Here is an 18,886-nt window from a genome sequence, read left to right on the forward strand (position 1 = left end):
CCCCTTGTTGACCTGAACGTGCCTTTTGACCCAGGCACTATTGATTTGACCCAGGTCCTATTCGGGCACTTTTTGGGGTTAGGGTTAGGGTAGGGCTTTGAAAAGGAGATGGATATGCTTTTCTTCCATCCGGGAAGGACGGGATACATAAGGCCTGAAGACCGAGTTGCTTGACAACTTAAAGCGAGACATATCGTTCAAAAGGAATGGAAAATGGAGACTGTTAAGTCATGGAACTTAAAGGATTGTTTGTTACCTTTTCTGATTTTACATATGTGTAGGAGTACTTGAGTTTAGTAAGTTATGGAACTTAAAGGATTGTTTGTTACCTTTCCTGATTGTACGTATGTATAGGCATACTCGGGTTTAGTATGTAAAGCAATGTTCTGTATATTTAGAATGTTTGACGTTCGTGTGTGCGTGTTGGTGGAGCGTAGACTCCCCGCACACCCAGCGCTGTTTACTTGCCTTTTATACCTTTTAGAAATATTTGGTTTATAAATATTACAAAATTCAGATTGAGTTGAGACTTCATTTATAACACTGGCCAACGTGTTCCAGTGTGCAGTGACCTGCAGGGCAAAGAAGTGCTTCTCCATTTCTATAAACCTTCTGGAGAAGAATCACCAAGGCCAGGCTCATTAGTGTTGACAGTTTTATTGACTTTTGGTGCCATTGGCACCCCAACCCTGATCTTTCTCCTCCTCCATCATGAGTGAGAGAAAGAAGGGGTCGCTGGAATCATCCTTTCCTTCCCTGGAGGTTTCTTCGTCCTCTGGTAGCACGTCACGCAGCTCCTCCAGGAAGGCTTCTGCAATGGCCCAATTATCCATCACGTCCGGACAGATTTCTTTGTCCATATCATCCCTGGCTTCCCCAATGCTGCTGCTGCTGCTGCTGCTGTCAGTGGAGCTCTCCCCCTCATCGGTGTCCAGAAGGACATCCTCCAGTTCTGGCAGCACTGGTGTCAAGCTGAGGTCGTCGAAAACTTCTTCCACCAAATTGGAAGGGACGAAGCCTCTACTGCCGTCTGTCCGCTCTCCTATATACCAGCCATCCTCATCCATGTCCCCAATGACATAAACAAACTGCCCCGCCGTGAGGCGAAGCTCTAGCTCCGGATGCTCGTTGGGACTATCAGCAGGGTCATAGCTGTACAGAGCCAGGAATTTCCGAATCCTTCCTGGTCCTTGTTCCAATGAAGCCTGCAGGTCGAAGGGCTGCTGCCAAGTTTCCGCTTCTTGGCTTTCTTCCGCAGCGCCCTCCTCTGCAGGCAGGCAGGGTCCTGGGCTGTCTTCTGCCGGTTGGGATTCGGAGGTGGCTGGGTGGGTAGGCAGAGGGGTAGTGGCAGGGCTGGGTTGCTCGCTTTGCAGCCGCTGCAGCTCCTCAGCGAGCAGCTCGAGTTGTTCGTTTTGATGGTGGCACCGGTCTTCCAGGTCGGCCACCTGGGCTCGTAGCATTTGCGAGGCTTCCTCGTGCTGCCTCTTGCCTTCTGCCTGAGCCCTCTGCAAGCTCTCGAGCTCCTCTTCTTTCTTCTGGAGCGCCAGCTGTGTCTCCAGGTGTTCTCTCTCCAGCTGTGGCCCTCCATCTGCAATTTCCTTGAGCGCCTTCAGCTGGCACTCTGCCTCTCGCAGCTGGGCCTGAAGCTCGCTGACCTGTTGCAGGGCAGAGTTTTGCTCCTCTGCCATCTGCTCGACCTGCTTCTTCAGGTCAGCATTTTCAGCCTGGACTTCCATGGCTGCGTCCAGCTGCCTTCGGAGGCGAGAGTTTTCTTCCTCCAGTCGTTTTTTTTCTTCGCTCAGCTGCGTGAGCTGGGCAAGCAGCACCTCCTCGCTCGGGCTGGGGGCACTCTCACAAGGTGGCAGTGCCTCAGCGGAGCTTTGGCTGGGTGGAGGAGGCCCTGGAGTCTTGCTGGCCTGCTGGATGGTCTTCAGCAGGGATCTGCATTTCTCCTCCAGCTGCTCGGTAAGCAGCACCAGTTTTTCTTTGGCTTCCTGGAGCATCTGGAGCTCCTGGTGCTCTTTCTTGGTTCTCGCCTCTCTCAGGAGGCGTTTCTTTGCCTCCAGGGCCTGGCGTTGCTTCTCCAGGCTGCTCAGGGCTCGCTGGAGGCGGGCGTGCTGCTCCAGCACCCACCTGAGTGTGCCTGGCAGCACCTGGCCTTCGTTGGAAGGTTCTGGAACCTGCAATCACCAAATCAGAGAAAGGGTTGGGTTGGAAGGGAGCTCAACGCCCACCTCATCCCAGCCCCTGCCAGGTTTGGGGCCCCCCCAGCCTGTGCCAGGGCCTCGCCGCCCTCCCGGGGAAGGATTTCTTCCTTATACCTGACCCAAACGTGCCCTCCTCTGCCTGAGGCCGTTACTCTGAGCCCCCCACTGCACTCCCTGACAGAGTCTCTCCCCATCTTGCCCATATCCCCCTCTAGGGACCTTAGGCCAGTCCAAGGTCTCCCCGGAGCCTTCTCCCCCCCAGTTTCCTCAGCCTGTCTCCTCACCTGGACGTGAGCGTCCTTCACAGGGCGGCGGCGGCTGCTGCCCTTGTCGGAGCCACAGCTTTCCTTGGCTCCCTGCTGAGGTGCGTCCTGGGCAGGCTGAGCCCGTGTTGGCGTCTTTGGCTCTGCCTTGCCCAAGGACCCTTCTCGGCCCTTGGTTCCCTGGCCGTCCTCTTGCTCGTCCTCGAAGCCCGCCACGATGTACTTGATGAAAAGCTTCTTCTCCAGCTCCAGCTCATGCTGGAGCTGGCGGATGCGGGCGGGCTGGTCCCCATGCGTCTCCCAGCGCAGTTCCTTGAGGACAGCCTGGAGCTTGGCGCGGGCCGCGCTGCTGCTCCTGCAGGGCCTCCGCAGCTCCTCAGCCAGCTGCCGCTGCAGCTCCCGCGCTTGGTGCGTGGCAGCGTCGCGCTCCTTCTGCAGCAGCTCCTGCGCCGCCTGCAGCTCGGCCGCCTTCCACCGCAGCATCCGCCGGGTCTCGGTGGCGCGCTGCTGCCGCTGCTGCTCCTGCAGCCGCTGCGCGTCGAGGGCCTGCTGCCTCTCCCACTCGCACTGCAGCTGCTGCACCAGCAGCTGCCGCTCCCTCTCCTCCGCCTCCTTCATTTTGGAAATCTCTGCGGTGAAGTGGCGCCGCAGCTCCTGGTTGTGGAGGCGCTCGGCCTCCAGTTTGGCACGCAGTGCCTGCAGCTCCAGCCTGCGCTCCTCCTGCTGCGCGGAGCTGCCAGCGAGCTGCGCCGGGCCCCGTCGGGGCGCGGGGCGGTTGGGCCCCATGGGTCCCCTTCCTGCAACGTCCCGCACCATGGCCACGGGTACAGGAAGAATTGGGTGAACTCTGACTGCTGTGGCCCTTGGCCACTGACGGTCACCTTCACTGGGTCTGCGAGGGCTAGCAGCCCCTGACCCTGTAGCGTCTACTGCCAGTCGCACCAGTCGCACCGGTGTAGAGACAGCGTCTGCTACTGGCCGTGGGGGCCGTGCGCCTGGTATTTATAGGGTGCGCGGCATGACCACACAATGGAGGGCGGGGCAGCATGCCCTTATATGGAGTTGGTGGCATGCCTTATATGGGCAGCATGACCTTATATGGAGTTGGGTGGTGTGCATTATATGGCACATGACCTTATATGGAGTTGAGTGGTGTGCGTTATACGGGCACATGGCCTCAAATGAAGTTGGGCCGTATGCCCAACTGGTTTAGGGTTAGTGTTAGGTCTAGAGTTAGGGCTAGGGTTAGGATTAGCTCTGCGTGCTATTTTAGCTCCGCGGTTTAGGATTAGTGTCATTGGTTGTTTGGGGATTAGGGTTAGAGTTATAATAGGGTTAGGTTTAGGAGTAGTTTTAGGGTTAGAGCCACCGTCAGAGTTAGATAGCGGTTAGGGTTGGGTTTAGGGTTAGAGTTGGGTTTAGGGATTAGGTTAGCTTTAGGGTCAGGTTTGCGTTTAGGGTTATGGTCATTAGGGTGAGGGTTAGCGTTTTGGTTAGGTTTAGGGCTATGATTAGGGTTAGGGTTGGTTTACATTGATTGTTACAGACATGGATACGCTTAGGGTTCTTTTGAAAGAGAGAAGGTGCAGAGTCCTGTGTCCTGTGGGGTCGCATAAAGGCTCCCCAGGGGAGTTGAGGTGTACCCAAAGGCTTCTGTTGGGAGCACTTTTTGATGAGCGAAAGTTGCACCGTACCTGTTGTCTAGGGTCCTACTTTGTGTTCGTCCCAGTGTTCCGGTTAGGGTTACTTGGAGGGTTGTTTGGAAAGGGACAAGTCGCAGAGTGCTGTTGTGTGTGGAGTTGCATCAGGGCTCCCAGATCGGGTTCATTTCTCCTCTGCCCCCCGCCCCACTCCCCCCTGTCCAAAAAACACAGAGCACATCTTTGAGCCAACACTTCCCTGGGCGATGTGATGTGCGTGAGCAGCAATTGCACACACGCATATACACGTGCACACAGGTCGTGCTCCACCAGCAGTCGCACAGGCAAGCATAAATCTTCACGCTCAGAAGTGCTTTATTGGGCAGCACATGCAGGAAACCAGAAGCATCTCTATGAATATACGTTGAAGGACAGTGCAGGCCAGGGAAGGGCCATGGGGACGCTCATTTGGCTGATTTCCATGGTGCCCTTGTGGGTTTGAGGTGCCCCACAAGCATTCTTTCCTGGTGTGCATCTGATACATACGCAGGTGGTCTCTTGGGGAGTCCCACTCACTGCTTCACTCCTTTCGGGTCTTTGCTTCCTGCAGTGAGGATGTGGACAGCAACCAGCCCGGACAGCAGGGACCCCAAGGCTGCTAGCAGCAGTGGTGCTCTGATATGGCAGTAGAAGAGTGAGGAGACACCTGGGAAACAAACACACCCTGAGGACTCAGGTAAACTTGGAAACACCACGTGGGCCTGAGGCTGGAATTCATGGACTTCGGAGAATTACCCAGCCAAAAACAGGGAGCCTCTGTTAGCCATGCTACAGCACTAAGCCCTCAGCTCTACCACCAGCACCACAAATACACTCATATCTCCATCTGGACCTCAGCCAGTCCTGTGCACCCAATGCAAGGACTCAGGAATGAAGAAAAGCCATTAGGTGACGTCAGCACTGCTAGATATCAATTAGACCATCTTCCTTTTCATACGGAGAGGACCAGCACGGGGCTGGAAGACTCTCTGGGGGCTGAGCCACTCGCTGGCCACGTGCTGGTAATGTTCTGCGCAGCCCAGCTCCTTGGGCTCAGTGTACAGGACTGGCCTTACAGGTGGGGCTGGGACCAGCTCTGCTCCTGCCCCTTGTGCAGCCACGTGAAGGTCGTGCCAACCTGTGTGGAAAAGCTCAGGTTGAAGCTTTCTCCAACCATTACCACCAGCTCTGACCATGACAGGAGACGGTGCATGGCTACGGGCCATAAAATGTTCTACAAATGCTCTTCCATCAGCTCTGGTGCCCAACCTACTTTAGGAGGCCCCCACAAAATCCCTGTTTCTGTAGCCATCCCCTTTCGTGGTGCCCTCTGGGGAGCAGTCCTGGGTCTCCTCCTCCCAGCAATGTCCCCTTGATGCCAGCCCTGTGGTGCCCAGCTCAGCCTGCACGATGCCACTCACCCACAACCGTGACCTGCAGCCGCGGGCTCTGGGCTGGGACATCCCCGTTGGAGGCCACGCAGTAATACTGCCCATCGTCGTCTCGCTGGGCTGACAGGATCTCGTAACGGGTGCCCTTTCCCAAAACCTCTGCAGAGCCCTCTCGGTGCCAGGAAAAGGAGATGGATCCCGTGCCTGCAGCCACCGAGCAGCTCAGCACCAGGCGCTGCCCCTCCATCACCTGCCCCTCATGGGGCTGCACGTCCAGGGACACCCCTGAGATGGGGACTCCTGTGAGATGGGGGGGAGAGAGGAAACATACTGGTTTCCAGTATAGACATTCCCAATGAAACTGGGCTTTTTTTTTTTTTTTTTTTTTTTCCAAACAGTGAATGACTGGGAATGCTGGGTGGCAGGAAGCAGAAGGAAGAAACGCTGCTAGGGAAGCAGGTGTTGAAAGAACCAAAGCCAGCGGGACAGCAAAATCCCAGCCCCAATAACTGAGGTTTTTCAGGATATTGGAAGTGGGGGAGGACGAACAGTTGATGGCCCAACCCAGTGGATGGCCTGGAGCAGGACAGGCTGCCTCCACACCGAAAGGGAGACTTCTGCCAAAGGAAATGACAGGACTGAGCCCTCAACACGTCATGAGGTGAGAAAGTCCCGGGGTCCAGAGAGATGAGACAGGATGGAGACGCAGCGTGAGAGAGAACAGAAGTCATACCCAAAGGGAAACTGAAAACAAAACCCCGAAACCACACTGTGCCAGCAGCAGGACCAGTGGACAGCTGAGCGTGTAGCTGCAGGCATGAGAAGTCTGGGGTTTTGTAAAGTGGCATGGCTTTATGCCAAACCCCACAACCTCCACACGTCTCTGGGACCCCCTCAGGGGGGCTGCCCTTCCCTGCCTGCACCCCCACCGGTCCCCAGCCCCCCAAACACTCACTTCTGACAGCAATGGGGACCTGGGCGCTCTGCTTCCATATGCTGGAGTTCTCTGCCCGCACCTCACAGAAGTAGGAGCCCGCGTCCGCCAGCCCCACCATCGGCACGTGGTACTTGGAGGAGGTTTTGGGGCCTTGAAGGACCGTGCCGTTTCGGTAGAAGAGGTACCAGAGGATGGTGTGGGGGCTGTGGGGGCTGAGGTGCGTGACACAGCTCAGGTTGAGGGGGCTTCCCTCAAGGGTCTCCGCTGAGCTGGCCACTCTCAGCACCGGGGAGGAGAAGAGCTCTGGGGAAAGGAAAGAGGGTTTTTGTTCTTTCTTTTGAATTGGAAGGTATATACAAACCCTCCCTGGGAGCTGTCAGGGGGCATCTCCTTGGAGGGAGCTTCTGGGGCTGCATCGCTGCTCAAGATGCCAGAGGGAAGGGACAGTCATCCCACCCCACCAGAACAAGGCTGCACAGGACCAAGACCCCAATTCGGGTGCAGGGAGCATCCCAGAGCCAGGGTTGGATGTAACTGGCCAGGTCTCTGTGGTTGTGGGCACCGGGTTCGAGTTAATTCCTGCACTGGTAGCATGGACCTAGCTCAGCCATCATACAGAGCTCCACACCCTCTGACCCTGGGAAGATGGAAGGCCCAAGGACTCCCAGGAATTTCTTACCTCTGATACAAACATGTAACTCTTGAGATTCCCTTTTTATTACTGACAAGAAGGAGTTCATCTGTCCCGTGCAGCGATACCTGCCGCTCTGGTGGGTCTCAGCCCGGGGGATGCAGAGCTGCTTGTCCGAGGCGTAGCGGGTGGTGATGTCTGCTCCGTCCCTGAAATACTGCACTGAAGTCATGCTCCCCGGCTCCCATCCCCGGCACTGCATGCACAGCAGCTCGCCCTCGAACACCGCATGAGACGGGACCTGGAGGATCAGCCAATCTGCACGAGACCCCAAGAGCAGTTGCTGAAGGTCCTGCACCCGGACTGGGGTAGTCCCAGACATCAGCATGGAGCAGGTGATGAATGCAGTGAGAACAGCCCTGCAAAAGAGGACTTGGGGGTACCGGTGGATGAAACACTTGACATCAGCCAGCAAAGTGCACTCACAGCCCAGAAAGCCAACCTGATGCTGGGCTGAACCAAAAGCAGCGTGGGCAGCAGGGCAGGGAGGGGACTGTGCCCTCTGCTCTGCAATCCTGAGACCCCACCTGGAGCACCAGAAGGACATGGAGCTATTAGGGCCAGTCCAGAGGAGGCCACAGGGATGGCCAAAGGGCTGGAACACCTCTCCTGTGGAGGCAGTCTGAGGGAGCTGTGGCTCTTGAGCATGGAGAAGAGAATTCCACGATTCTACGATTCTAGAGATTCTACGATATAGAATCTCTACGATTCTATAAAAGAGATGCATCGTGCAGAGATAGGGAGGCCAAAAGTCCCCAAACCCCAGCTCGTGGTGCCCCAACACCAACAGTAGTCTTCCTTATGCTTAGAGGAGCTGCGTTTGTCCCAGAGCGAAGCCGTGGAGCACGGGCGAGCAGGGCTCACACCAGGTCATGTCACTCACCGTAGGAGACGATCAAGGTGATGGGGTTGCTGGACACGGAGCCGGGGCTCTGGCACTTGTATCTGCCCGTCTGTTTCTGCCTGGCGTTTGTGATCCTGTACGTGTCTGTGTCCGTGCGTGCCAGGATCTTGTCGTTGTGGTACCAGGTTGTGGGCTGCTGCCTGGAGGGCTGGGAGCCCCGGCACCGCAGGGTAACGCTCTCTCCTCGAAATATCGTGCTCCAGGGGGGGTCCATGGTTAGCAGAGCCATCTCTGTGGCTGCGAAGGTCCAGGCAGGAGGGGACGTGAGGGCAGGACAGAGATCAGCACATCGCTGTGTGCGGCAGGGAGCCCCCAGCCCTGAGCACAGAGGTTGGGATGGGGGAAGAAGGCAGGACCTTGCTGCTGACTAGGGTTTCTAGGGTGTTGGTGGGGTTTTGGGGGGCTTTGTCTTTCAGAGGGTCGGCTGAGCTGGTGGCTGGTGCTGCTCAGGGCCCCTCAAGATAGGCAGCATGAGGAGGCACAGCAAAACCATGCCGTGCCCTGCTGCTGTGTGTGGGGACGTCCCTGCCACCTTCTTCAGCAAGAACTGCCCAGGGCCCCATGGGCTCTCACCAGAAACCTGCCAGCAAACAGGACTCACCAGCAAGGCCGAGGACTTGAGCTGAAAGGAGGAAAAGAAGGGATGAGCACCCCTGGGAAGCATCTGCCAGGCATTCTGCAGCACCCCTGTACAGAGAGGAGTGAGCCTGCCCTTGGACGTCCTAAAAGCCATCCTAAAAGAAAAGTCTTGGCAAGATCTGCCAGGTCGCCGAGACGCCCACCAGCACCTCCACATCACCCCACATCACCTTTGCCCTTGCTGATGCTCACTGGGTCCCTGTGGCTTTTTTGGGGACACACGTCCATGCCAGCAGCCCCCAGCCCCTGCGGTCGCACTCACCCAGGAGGAGCAGGGCTCTGCTCCCCGCCATCCCAGACTGGGGGTCCAGAGCTTGGTGACTTCTTCCCCTTGCAGAGGGCAACTGTGATGTCCCCTGCGTGGAGATGCTTTTCTGAGAAAAAAGGAAGGAAATAGTGTTTGGTTTTTTCACACCTATGCAAATAACCAACCCCACTCACCGGAAGCCTTTGTGTTGCTATAATGTCCAGTCCTGAATGACATTTTTTTTCCCTCCACGCCCCACTTAATAGCAGAATCAGGGCTCACTCTGTCCCTTGAAACCACAGCCTCATCCAGCCCTTGCTTCATGCAGCCCCTCTGAGATGCCTCCTCTGCTCCCTAGGGAGACTCCAGTCCTCCTGGGTGACTGTCTGCATTTGCTGGTTTGTTGTTGTTGTTTTTTGTTTGTTTGTTTGCCCGTTTCTTTATTTCTTTTTCCCCCAGAGAAAATGAGCCGCAATGGATCCTCTTCACATAAGGCTTTTTGCTTCAGTCCTTCCCCAGTGTCTCGGAGTCCATCCGTCACCCAGTGGCAGGATTCTCAAGCTCTTCTGAGGTTGTATTTGCAATTTCTTTGACTCTTTCTCTGTGCTGGAGGTCAGCCACCAATGGGAAAGAAACAGGCAGGTTTCTGCTGCTTGCCCCCTGGATGGATCATGTTGAATGGGTTGTGAGAGGCACGGGACAGTTTTGGGACCCATGGTACCACTCAGCTTCTTGTGGAAGCCACATTTCAGCACAGCTGCCCCGAAACATGCGAGAGCAAGGTGCAGACCAAGCTAGCCCTGCAGTCTTTGCCTGGATTTTATGATTTTATCATTTGAGCACCATTGGCTTTGGGACACGCAGACTCAACACACAACCCAAAGCACCAACACAACCCCTGACCTTGAAGCTCATCTTCATTAATGACGCCATGAGGTAAGGTGTGATGCAGGGAGCCCCTCAGCACCTCCCAGAGCCCTGCAGAGGACAGACACAGAAGGACAGACAACAAAATAAAAGCTAATTCCGATTTTTGGCACCGGCTGACTTGCTATGAGGAATTTGTAAGCTTGGAAGGAAGGGAAGAAGTCAGAAGGACCTTTCCCTGCCACTCACACAGACGGGATCCGACATCTCCGACAGCCCCGTGGGAACTACTCTCTGAAGCTTTCGGGTCAATGGCTGGGGGCTGGCACGAGGTGATCTGTAGAGGACCCTTCTAACCCAACCATTCTCTGGTCCCTCCTTCAACCTTCAGCACGTTGTCACCTCAAAAAAAATGCTGCGGTAGCCTGGAAAAGTCCGGTATCAGCTCCCGTTGAAACCCAGTCAACTACGAGCCCCAGCTACAACCGCACGCAGCTCCGTTTTCTTTCTCAATGCTTATAGCGATTATTTATTTATTATTTATTTACGTGAGATTATATACTCATGGCTTCGAACACCTGTGAAAGAAGAAGTCAATTTGCTATGTAGGATGATAAATTTCCATGGGGCTATGGAGGTGGCTGCCAGTAAACACAAATCTTCTGTATAAGAATATGAAAGTCAAGAGCACTTCCAAAGGATTTCTATGAGGTGGGAACTCAGAACACGGACCTACATTTTTGTTGACCTACATTTGAAACAAATGACCGTGTCTATCAAAGGAAGTCTCAACGCGAGGCTCTAAACCGCTTCCTGACCACCCGATTTCTACTGGAAAGCACAGTAGTTTTCTTAACAAGGCATCAAAGATAGGGCCCATGAGCAGTTTGGGGGGAAACAAATGGGGTAAAAAGATCAAGGCATTCAGGAACTACCAAAAGGAATGAGGAAAGGGGAATATGGTGCAAGAAACACACCTTAGATGGGGGGTGCCTGTACACCAGTGCTCCTAGCATGGGGAATTAGTAGGAGTAGTAGTGAGGTGGGCTGTGAACTGGCCGAAGGGAAGAAACCAGAGGGTTGTGGTCAATGGGACGGAGTCGAGCTGGAGTCCTGTATCTGGTGGAGTCCCTCAAGGGTTGGTACTGGGACCAGCGTTGTTCAATGAACTTTCCAGATACCTGTATCAGAAGGGGGGTGGTTAGTAGGTCGAGAGAGGTTCTCCTCCCCTTCTACTCTGCCCTGGTGAGACCACATCTGGAATATTGCATCCAGTTCTGGGCCCCTCGGTTCCAGAAGGACAGGGAACTGCTTGGGAGGGTCCAGCACAGAGGCACGAGAACGATTAAGGGAGTGGAGCATCTTCCTTATGGGGAAAGGCTGAGGGAGCTGGGTCTCTTTGGCTTGCAGAAGACGAGACTTGGGGGCAACCTTATTAATATTTATAAATATGTAAAGAGGGAATGTCAGGAGGATGGAGACAGGCTCTGCTCGCTGACATCCAATGATACGATGAGTTCCTGCGTGACCTGATCTAGGTGTTCCTGCTCTGGCAGGGGGATTGGACTAGATGATCTTCCAAGGTCCCTTCCAATCCCTACCACTCTGTGATTCTGTGACACACAACCGTTATGAGCATCTGCAGTAGAGACGGTGCCGTGAAAAGTCATTATCTCCCCTCTCAAGCCTTCAGGGGTGTTATAAACGTGACGGATTGGTATCTATGATGGAACATGCATAAAATAAAAGAGACACCTGCCTGGAGATCATCTCTGCCGGGACTCGAACCCGGAACCTCTGGATTAGAAGTCCAGCGCGCTCGTCCATTGCGCCACAGAGACCTCACCATGAGAGCAGCATCGGCACCAGAACTGAAAAATCCCGCACCCCCTGCATCACCGGGGCGTCTTGACACCGCCGCATGGCACCGAGGCGGCACAAAAACCTGGTGCCCAGATCCATCTCCCTTGCAAATCGACATCTCTCAGCATCCCCTCCTTTCCCAGGGACAGGCAATAATTCTGGTTATGATCCATATCTCCCTCAGCAGCAGCAGGGATGCAGCAAAAACCTGGATGTAGGATCGTATCTGCATCTCTGGCAACCTTTCCGCAGCATCTCTCGCTCAACCGAGGGCAGAGCTAAATCCTGGAGTAGAGTTAATTGCTGCATCTCCCAGCGCATCATCACAGCATTCTCATCGCAGAAGCCAAGAGATAAAGATGAAAGCGGATTTAGCTTGTGGCACTGAATGCTGGCGGTAATGAAGAAAGCTCCGTTTGTCACGATGAAAAATGGAGAAACCTGTGGTTTAAGCAGAGAAGTAAAAGAAAAAGCAGCCATCGTATTTTAAGCAAGCTGTCGATCAAGGCTTTAATATTTTTCTAAGTGTATCTTCCACTGGAAAAAATTTAGAAGGAGACAAAACAAGAGGAAACATTCTTTTACATCCTTTTACATCCTCTGAGTTACTACACAATTGATCAAACAGTGCACACGATTCCTTGCTGTGACAACCCACGTTCTGCATTTCTAAACTGCGTGATTTCTAGAGTATCATTTACTCCCAAACACACTCTTAATTAGGGAAAAATTGGGCCATGAAGTCATGCGGTGCTATAGAAAAGAGGCACGGCAGTAACTACCTCAGCACATCCCAGGTGAAACCAAAGCATTTGTTTTTCCCATTACTGGAAATGGGAATTACTGGATGTTCTGGGGCTTTGAGAGGGTTTTCGGTTACTTTGATGAGTATTTTTTCAGTTGGCAAAAGGGCAACTGAGGCTCTGAAGGGCAGCAATGCAAAATGTTGGTGGAACGGGTGGGAAATTAGTAGCACCATTTTTCCCTTTTTGCTCTGATTTTCCCTGGAAGAAGCCGAAATCTTGCTCCAAGCATTGGGAAGGAAGACAGGGGTTTAACCTCTATCAGACAAAGCCCCACCTGCTGCAAGAGATACCCGGTAAATCAATAATCCTTGAAATAAATTACTCTGTAAACCAACTGCAGTGCCAGCGTAGTGCTGTAACCCCACGTGTACCTTGAGAAAGCATTAAGTCTAGAAAACACCGATCTGCAGGGTGAGTAAAGGCAGAGCTTAAAAAATGCCGGATAATAAATCTTCGACAAAGTAATAACGTGCTGATATAAAGCAGCAAAGAGGAAACAAATCTCACACAGCCCGTGGCTGCACCGTGTGTGTTCCTCATGGGAGGACAGGACACCAACCAACTCTTTTAATGCAGTTTTGGGAGGCTACATCCCCCAAATTGGAGGATGAATGAGGTTCAAAAGCCTTCAGCGCTCAAGGCCACTTTCCACCATCCTTGCATCTTCACCATTCTGACCAGTCTTCGCCAAGGTGCTGCCAGTCCCTCCGTCACCTCCACATTCAACAAACTTGGAAAGAAGAAACCGGAGCGAGCAGCCCAGAGGCCGGTTACTTTTGGTGCCGGGGGATGCCGATCCCCCTTTCTGTGGGAGATGACGATGAAATTCAGTTTGCTGGGCAGCATGTTTTGAGACCAGAGCAATACTCCCGTTTAGATACAGAGACAAAGATGTTTACAATGTTGGTTATAATGCTACGCGGTGTTCATAAATGTCCCCAGCACGTAAGGGTTATGGGAGGCCAAAAGCTGCAGGGGGTCCAAGCAAAGCACAACTCAGCCCCCAGCTCATCCCCAGCTGCCTCCTAGCATCAATTTGCTGTAGATGAGAAAAACAGGAGCCACAAACAAAGATGCAAGGGCCCAGGGTGAACCAAGATAATTTACCACCTGATAAACAGCCGGGAAAAACCTTTTGGAAGACAAAGCCTCAAGGCCGCTGAAGCACGTCTCACCCGCGCAGCGACAGCACCTTCCATCAAAGTGCTCCAGGGCAGCATCGTCAGTGCTGGGAGATTCAAAAATCTCTTTGCACACCTCAGTAAACAGCACAGAAAATCCAGTTCACCCCCCCATTATTTTTTTCCAGCCATACCAGCAATACCCCAGCATGCCCAAAATGCAGCCAGGCACCTGGTGCTTGATTTGGCCACCACCTCCCCCATGTCTTCAACCCTCTGCAGTGTCTTTCTGCGCAGGACTGGGTCTGGGACCACTTAAAAGGCGTCCATCAGCATTTTGCTCCCTCTGATAATAAACATCTCATCACAAGACATCAAAACTTTTGCCTTCAGTGCTACAGGCTGGTGTTGGTGGCCGTACTGATACTCGTGGACGTGGCCACAACTCAGCAAGCGGCTGATTTTCCACAAGCTTACAGTAAAATTACAGCAGATGCTCTTTAAGGGCAGCTCAACTGTAATCTTTTATGACCAGGATGTGCACAACCATTTGATTTGCATTTTGCAGGAGTTAATCCCAGCAGGAGTTATTTTCACATCCCAGATAAGACAGATGAAACAAGAGGGCATGACCGGCTCCTGTCAGGATGCTGAAGCAATAAGCGCCAGGGCGAAACGAAGCACCTGAGCAGCAGACGACAAGAGAAGATATTTCTGGGGAGCAGGCTGGGTCCCATCCCCAAAGCAGAGAAGTAAAATTGAGATTGGCTCAAATGAGGGCCCAAGCAAAGATACCTACAGACTAGTCTTGTGTTTGCCATTGTGAAAATCATGGTGGCACTGAGACTCTAATGGCACACAGCAAAAACTGAGCATAGACACAGACTAAAAACCACCAAGGTAGTAATAGGAAAAGCAGATCCTAGCAGAACCCCCAAATCCAATACCCTTTGCCTAAGGAGCATTTACTTAAAGTCTGTGGCTCTCCAGTCCCGCTTTGAGCCTATTTTTCAGATGGAGCAGAGCAAAATGGCCAAGACCAGATAGAGACAACCGTGAGAATTACCTGGGTGTCCCTCATCATGCCACCACCCACAGCAGTGCATCCTCAACAGGGATCCTGGACGTGCAGCCAAGAAAAACTTGGAGCAACACAGGTGCCCAGCACGAGCAGATTTTACCCAGCACATCCTCAGCTGAGATCCCCAAAATGTCTGCAGGAGGGAGGGCCCTCGTGGGCTGGGTGTCCAAGATAGAGCGTACTCCCGTAGGGTAAGCGCTGCCCCCTGTCTTGCACCACCAAATCGTTTGGCCCCAGCTGGGGTACCCCAGCTCTGCTCTGCTCTGCTGCCAAGTTAGCTGGGGCTGGAGGTTTTACTGAGCCCTCCTGGTCACCTACTCCACCAGCTGTCCTAGGACAACGAGGTCTGGTTGGCACCCCATCCCTACTGGCTTGGCATACCTGTGAAAAGCGGATTTTCATTCTCTCTTGGGCACTGGGAATGAAGCAAATGCTGCACTTGGGAGCGAAGCCACCCAGGAAGCAGCAAGCAGCCTGTGCAGAGCTCAGCAGCTGCTGGAGATGCTCCCCCACGTTAGCAGCAGGAGATCAAGTCAGGCAACAAAAAGTTTCCTCCCATGGCCTGGTGCTGCGCAGTTGGTGGCACCACAAGCCTACAAGCAGAGGAGCTGGGAACTTGCAGACCTCAGGACTGGAAACACAAACAGCAAGGATAAAACCCTTCCTTTTGCCTCCCTCAAAGGACTTTCTAAAGCTTGGTATTGCACCACGAGCAACAATATCAGCTTGCGCACGTGCTGTGGGAGGATGCTCTGATCCTCGCATCCCTCACCCTGCGCTACTGATCTTCACAAGGTACCCAGGCCAGCAGAGCCGTGACAGAGTGCCTGCAGAAACACTCAAAGAATCCGCTAGGAAGCACATTAAGGTGTGATCCCACCGTTACCCATCAAGAAATGCCATCTTGGTTATAGACACGTGCCTGTGTTTCATGTGCAAATTCCATCAGCAGGATGCTGCTCCTGAGAAATCTCTGCCCCACAGTCTGCAGTATCAATACTTTGTTCTGAAGCACCTGGAAGGAGAAAACAGTCCCTCTGTCCTATGCCTTACAGAAAAAAGGGGATCAGCAAGCTCTGCATACCACTAGCACCTCCAGACCAAGAAAACTTCCAGCTGTGGTGGAGATTAATGCCTCCAAGAGGACACAGTTGTGCCCCATGCCTATGTTCAGGGCCCATTTTAGGGCTGGTGCAGGGCACTGGAGTCTCTCCCTGTCCCGGAGAACACCGCTCTCTAAGCACCACGCTCTTTTTACTTGACCAAAGCAAATTTTTCCCCCTAAAACGACTCCTTCGGCAGCACATCGCCATCCTCCTGCAGCACGGCCAGGGTTCGTGCCTCAGTTTCTCCTGAGAGCTGGCTGCGCCGGGATGGCGTGGGGACGACCCCCCGCGACCCCCAAACTCCCAAAGGGGGGGGAGCACGGCGGGGGCCACCCCCCGGGCTCCGAAGCAGCCCCAGGACTCCCCAAACCTTGCCCATCGCTTACCCAGGCCCTTGCCCATCACTTACCAGCCCAGCCCGCGGCTCCCCGGCTCTGTGCATCCCCCAGCTCGCTGCTTTGCCTTCGTCCCTCTGCAGCCCCCTCCCCATCTCCGGCCGTGCTCCGAGTCCCGTCCCCCCCCTCCCCGTTTCTCTGCGGGGACCCCCAGCGCTCCCCAAGCCCCGGCCCCATCCCTTTTCTTTCAGCCTCCAACTTTTGCCACGTTGCTCTCCCCGCTTTTCTGCCTTTTTTTTTTTTTTCTCCGCTTTTCTCCTTTTTTTTTCTCCGCTTTTCTGCCCTTTCCTCCGCTTTTCTGCCTTTTTTCTCCGCTTTTCTGCCCTTTCCTCCGCTTTTCTGCCTTTTTTTCTCCGCTTTTCTGCCCTTTCCTCCGCTTTTCTGCCCTTTTTCTCCGCTTTTCTGCCTTTTTTCTCCTCTTTTCTGCCTTTTTCTCCGCCGCCCCAGCCCGGCTTTCCGGCCGCCCACTTTCCCCCCCTGTCCCTTTGTCCCCTCTCCGCCTGCCCTTTCCGCCTGGGCGGGTGGCCCCCGGCGGCCCGGAGTTTCCATGGGGATGGAGGCGGCCTCCGGGGGCTCTCCGGTTGCAGGAAAAAAGCACAAAGAGAGGGGGGGGGACAGCGTAAGGATGGGGGGGTAGCGAGGGGGACCCGGCAGAAGGGGCCGGTGGAGGAGCGGCCGCAGCCGGGTGGGCGCAAAGAGCATCACTGCCCGGCTTTTTGGCTCGGATTCACGCTTCTGGCATTGTTCTCTTCCCCTTCCCGAGGAATAAAAAATGGTCCCGGAGAAAGGAGAGGGAGAAAATTGCCGAAAGGAAGCAGAAAAGTGCAGCTGCTTCTGCTCGGCACCCGTGTGCTTATGCCAGGGGCTGGTGAGGCTGAGGAAGGGGGGCTTTGGCCACCTCCAGCAAAGAGGGTGCAGAAAATCAGTTTGGCCTCGGGGGCAGCAGCAGCAGCACATCCAGGTCACCACATCCCATATTAAGCATCCGTCCCCATGGAGGGGATTCAAGTGTCACTGATTCGTTGCAAAGCAAAGAGGAAAGTTTGGACGATGCCAACGTTTCTGGAGGCTGGACAGGATTCACAGGCACAAGCCCATCCGTATCACACCTCTCCCGTGCAAATTAATTACGTTATCTCTTACTCAAGGGGGATATTTTTTTATCAGGTTGTGAGTTTGGCTATAAAGGTAATTAACACCAGCTTCCCTTACAGTCTGCTCCTCTCAGCTGCATTCCATCCCTGCCTGCAATAGTTTTGTTCTCTGCCCTCTTCCTTTGGCTCTCCACTCACACGATCCTTGCTGGCAGGCACTGATATGGAGGTGAATCTGAATTACACCCTGTGAGGCTGCAGACCTGTAACAAGGACGGCTTTTAATCTGGAAAGGCACAAAATTCACGTCAAGACACCAGAATGCATTAAAACCACATAAAAAAAATGAAGCAAATTGTAATTATAAAAGGACAATCATTGATTTTGCACTTAATTCTAACAACATTTCACAGTGGTTAATTTTAATCTTTTAGGATTTAACTTTTTCATTAATTATTCAAACACAAAAACAGGCTGACTGCTTATAAGGCCCAAGGAGAGGATGAAGGCTGGAGGGGGGGGTACTGGAAAGGATGGATCCCCAGGTCGCTCTGCACTGACAAATTCAAACCAGGTTGTTTTAACATGAGCAAACACCAGGACTACTGCACAGGGTCAAAGCAAGGTGTGCTCAGCCCAGTGTCTCACCACCACCCACAGATGTTGAAAAGAGGCTGTGAATCCCAGCAAGAACAGAGGGGCATTTCTCCAACGCACTCCAATACTGGTTTTTAGGGACCTTCTGAGTCAAAAATTGCAGAGAGGGTCTTGCATTTTTTCTGAGGATGGATGGTGACACACTGCAAACCCTTCATAGAGGTCTCACCTGTGAAACTCATTGCTGCAGCGTGGGGTCCAAAGACCTTCAAGAGGTTGGTACAAGCCCTGGGCATTTATCTGGCTAACAGCAAGTATTTGCCTTTCCTGGTACACCCAAGCCATGTTGGAGGAAGAGTCCTCAGAGTTCCTCAACTCAGCCTCCCATTCAGGGCTGGATTTCTGCCAGCTCTAGGTGCATTATTAATCCTGACCATATTGTGGATCCCTGACCATAAAAAAATTTCATGGGGAGTCTTAGTCCCTTGTACTCCTGCTCTAACATCCCCTACGCCATGCCTTAGCTGTCCTGTTCCTCTGCGTGCCCACTCGGTGCCACTGTTGCTCCACGTTTCTCCTCAGGAGCAAAGCATCAGGTATGAGAGTAGCAGGGCAGGAGGAAAAGGCCATGGCAAGGCAAACACCAGGAAGTTTAGGAAAGCAGAGTAGGGTTGGAGACAATTACTGCAGAGATTTCCTACAGCAATGCCCGTTCCTCATGCAACGGAGAGGTGGAGGGGTGCACCATCTCCTAACAGCATGGAAAGCAGAACTTGCAATCATATCATTGTCATAATTAGATGCTGAATATTAGCAGATGCTTTTCTGGCACCTTGCCTGGTTAATGTTACAATTGAACAAATAGAAACATCATAATGGGATGAATAAACATGAGCGATGTCTGCAGAAGTGGGAAGGAACTGGGATGAAGCAGCTCGTCTCTGCACTGAGGTCTCAGGCCCTGGTCCAGGTTTGACATCACAGCTCCAGCTGTGGCC

At 53.4% G+C, this 18,886-nt stretch overlaps 2 protein-coding genes across 6 annotated transcripts; both read right to left on the reverse strand.

The window, feature by feature from the left end:
* Positions 1–641: 641 nt before the first annotated feature.
* Positions 642–3,286, reverse strand: LOC311425047 (uncharacterized protein; the record flags this gene model as incomplete). The annotated part of the gene is made up of 2 exons (XM_084500527.1): positions 642–2,180; positions 2,492–3,286. 2 exons carry the CDS (start codon positions 3,284–3,286, stop codon positions 657–659), a joined length of 2,319 nt encoding a protein of 772 aa, XP_084356653.1. The 3' UTR covers positions 642–656.
* A 1,181-nt stretch (positions 3,287–4,467) lies between these two features.
* On the reverse strand, positions 4,468–16,262 carry LOC311425110 (Fc receptor-like protein 3). Of its 5 annotated transcripts, XM_084500629.1 has the most exons (10): positions 16,212–16,262; positions 10,075–15,711; positions 9,241–9,936; positions 8,974–9,085; positions 8,674–8,694; positions 8,052–8,309; positions 7,157–7,426; positions 6,496–6,780; positions 5,571–5,840; positions 4,468–4,816 (listed from the first exon to the last, which is right to left on the reverse strand). In XM_084500629.1, exons 3-10 carry the CDS (start codon positions 9,280–9,282, stop codon positions 4,683–4,685), a joined length of 1,392 nt encoding a protein of 463 aa, XP_084356755.1. In that variant the 5' UTR covers positions 9,283–9,936; positions 10,075–15,711; positions 16,212–16,262; the 3' UTR covers positions 4,468–4,682. The 5 variants fall into 5 exon arrangements, with proteins under 5 accessions (XP_084356755.1, XP_084356756.1, XP_084356757.1 ...); XM_084500630.1 differs by lacking the exon at positions 16,212–16,262 and having other exon boundaries at positions 8,974–9,067; positions 9,153–9,936; positions 10,075–16,167; XM_084500631.1 differs by lacking the exon at positions 16,212–16,262 and having other exon boundaries at positions 8,052–8,806; positions 8,974–9,936; positions 10,075–16,167.
* Between the last annotated feature and the right edge of the window lie 2,624 nt (positions 16,263–18,886).

Source organism: Aythya ferina, assembly GCF_964211825.1.
Source record: "Aythya ferina genome assembly, chromosome: 29".
NCBI lineage: Eukaryota > Metazoa > Chordata > Aves > Anseriformes > Anatidae > Aythya > Aythya ferina.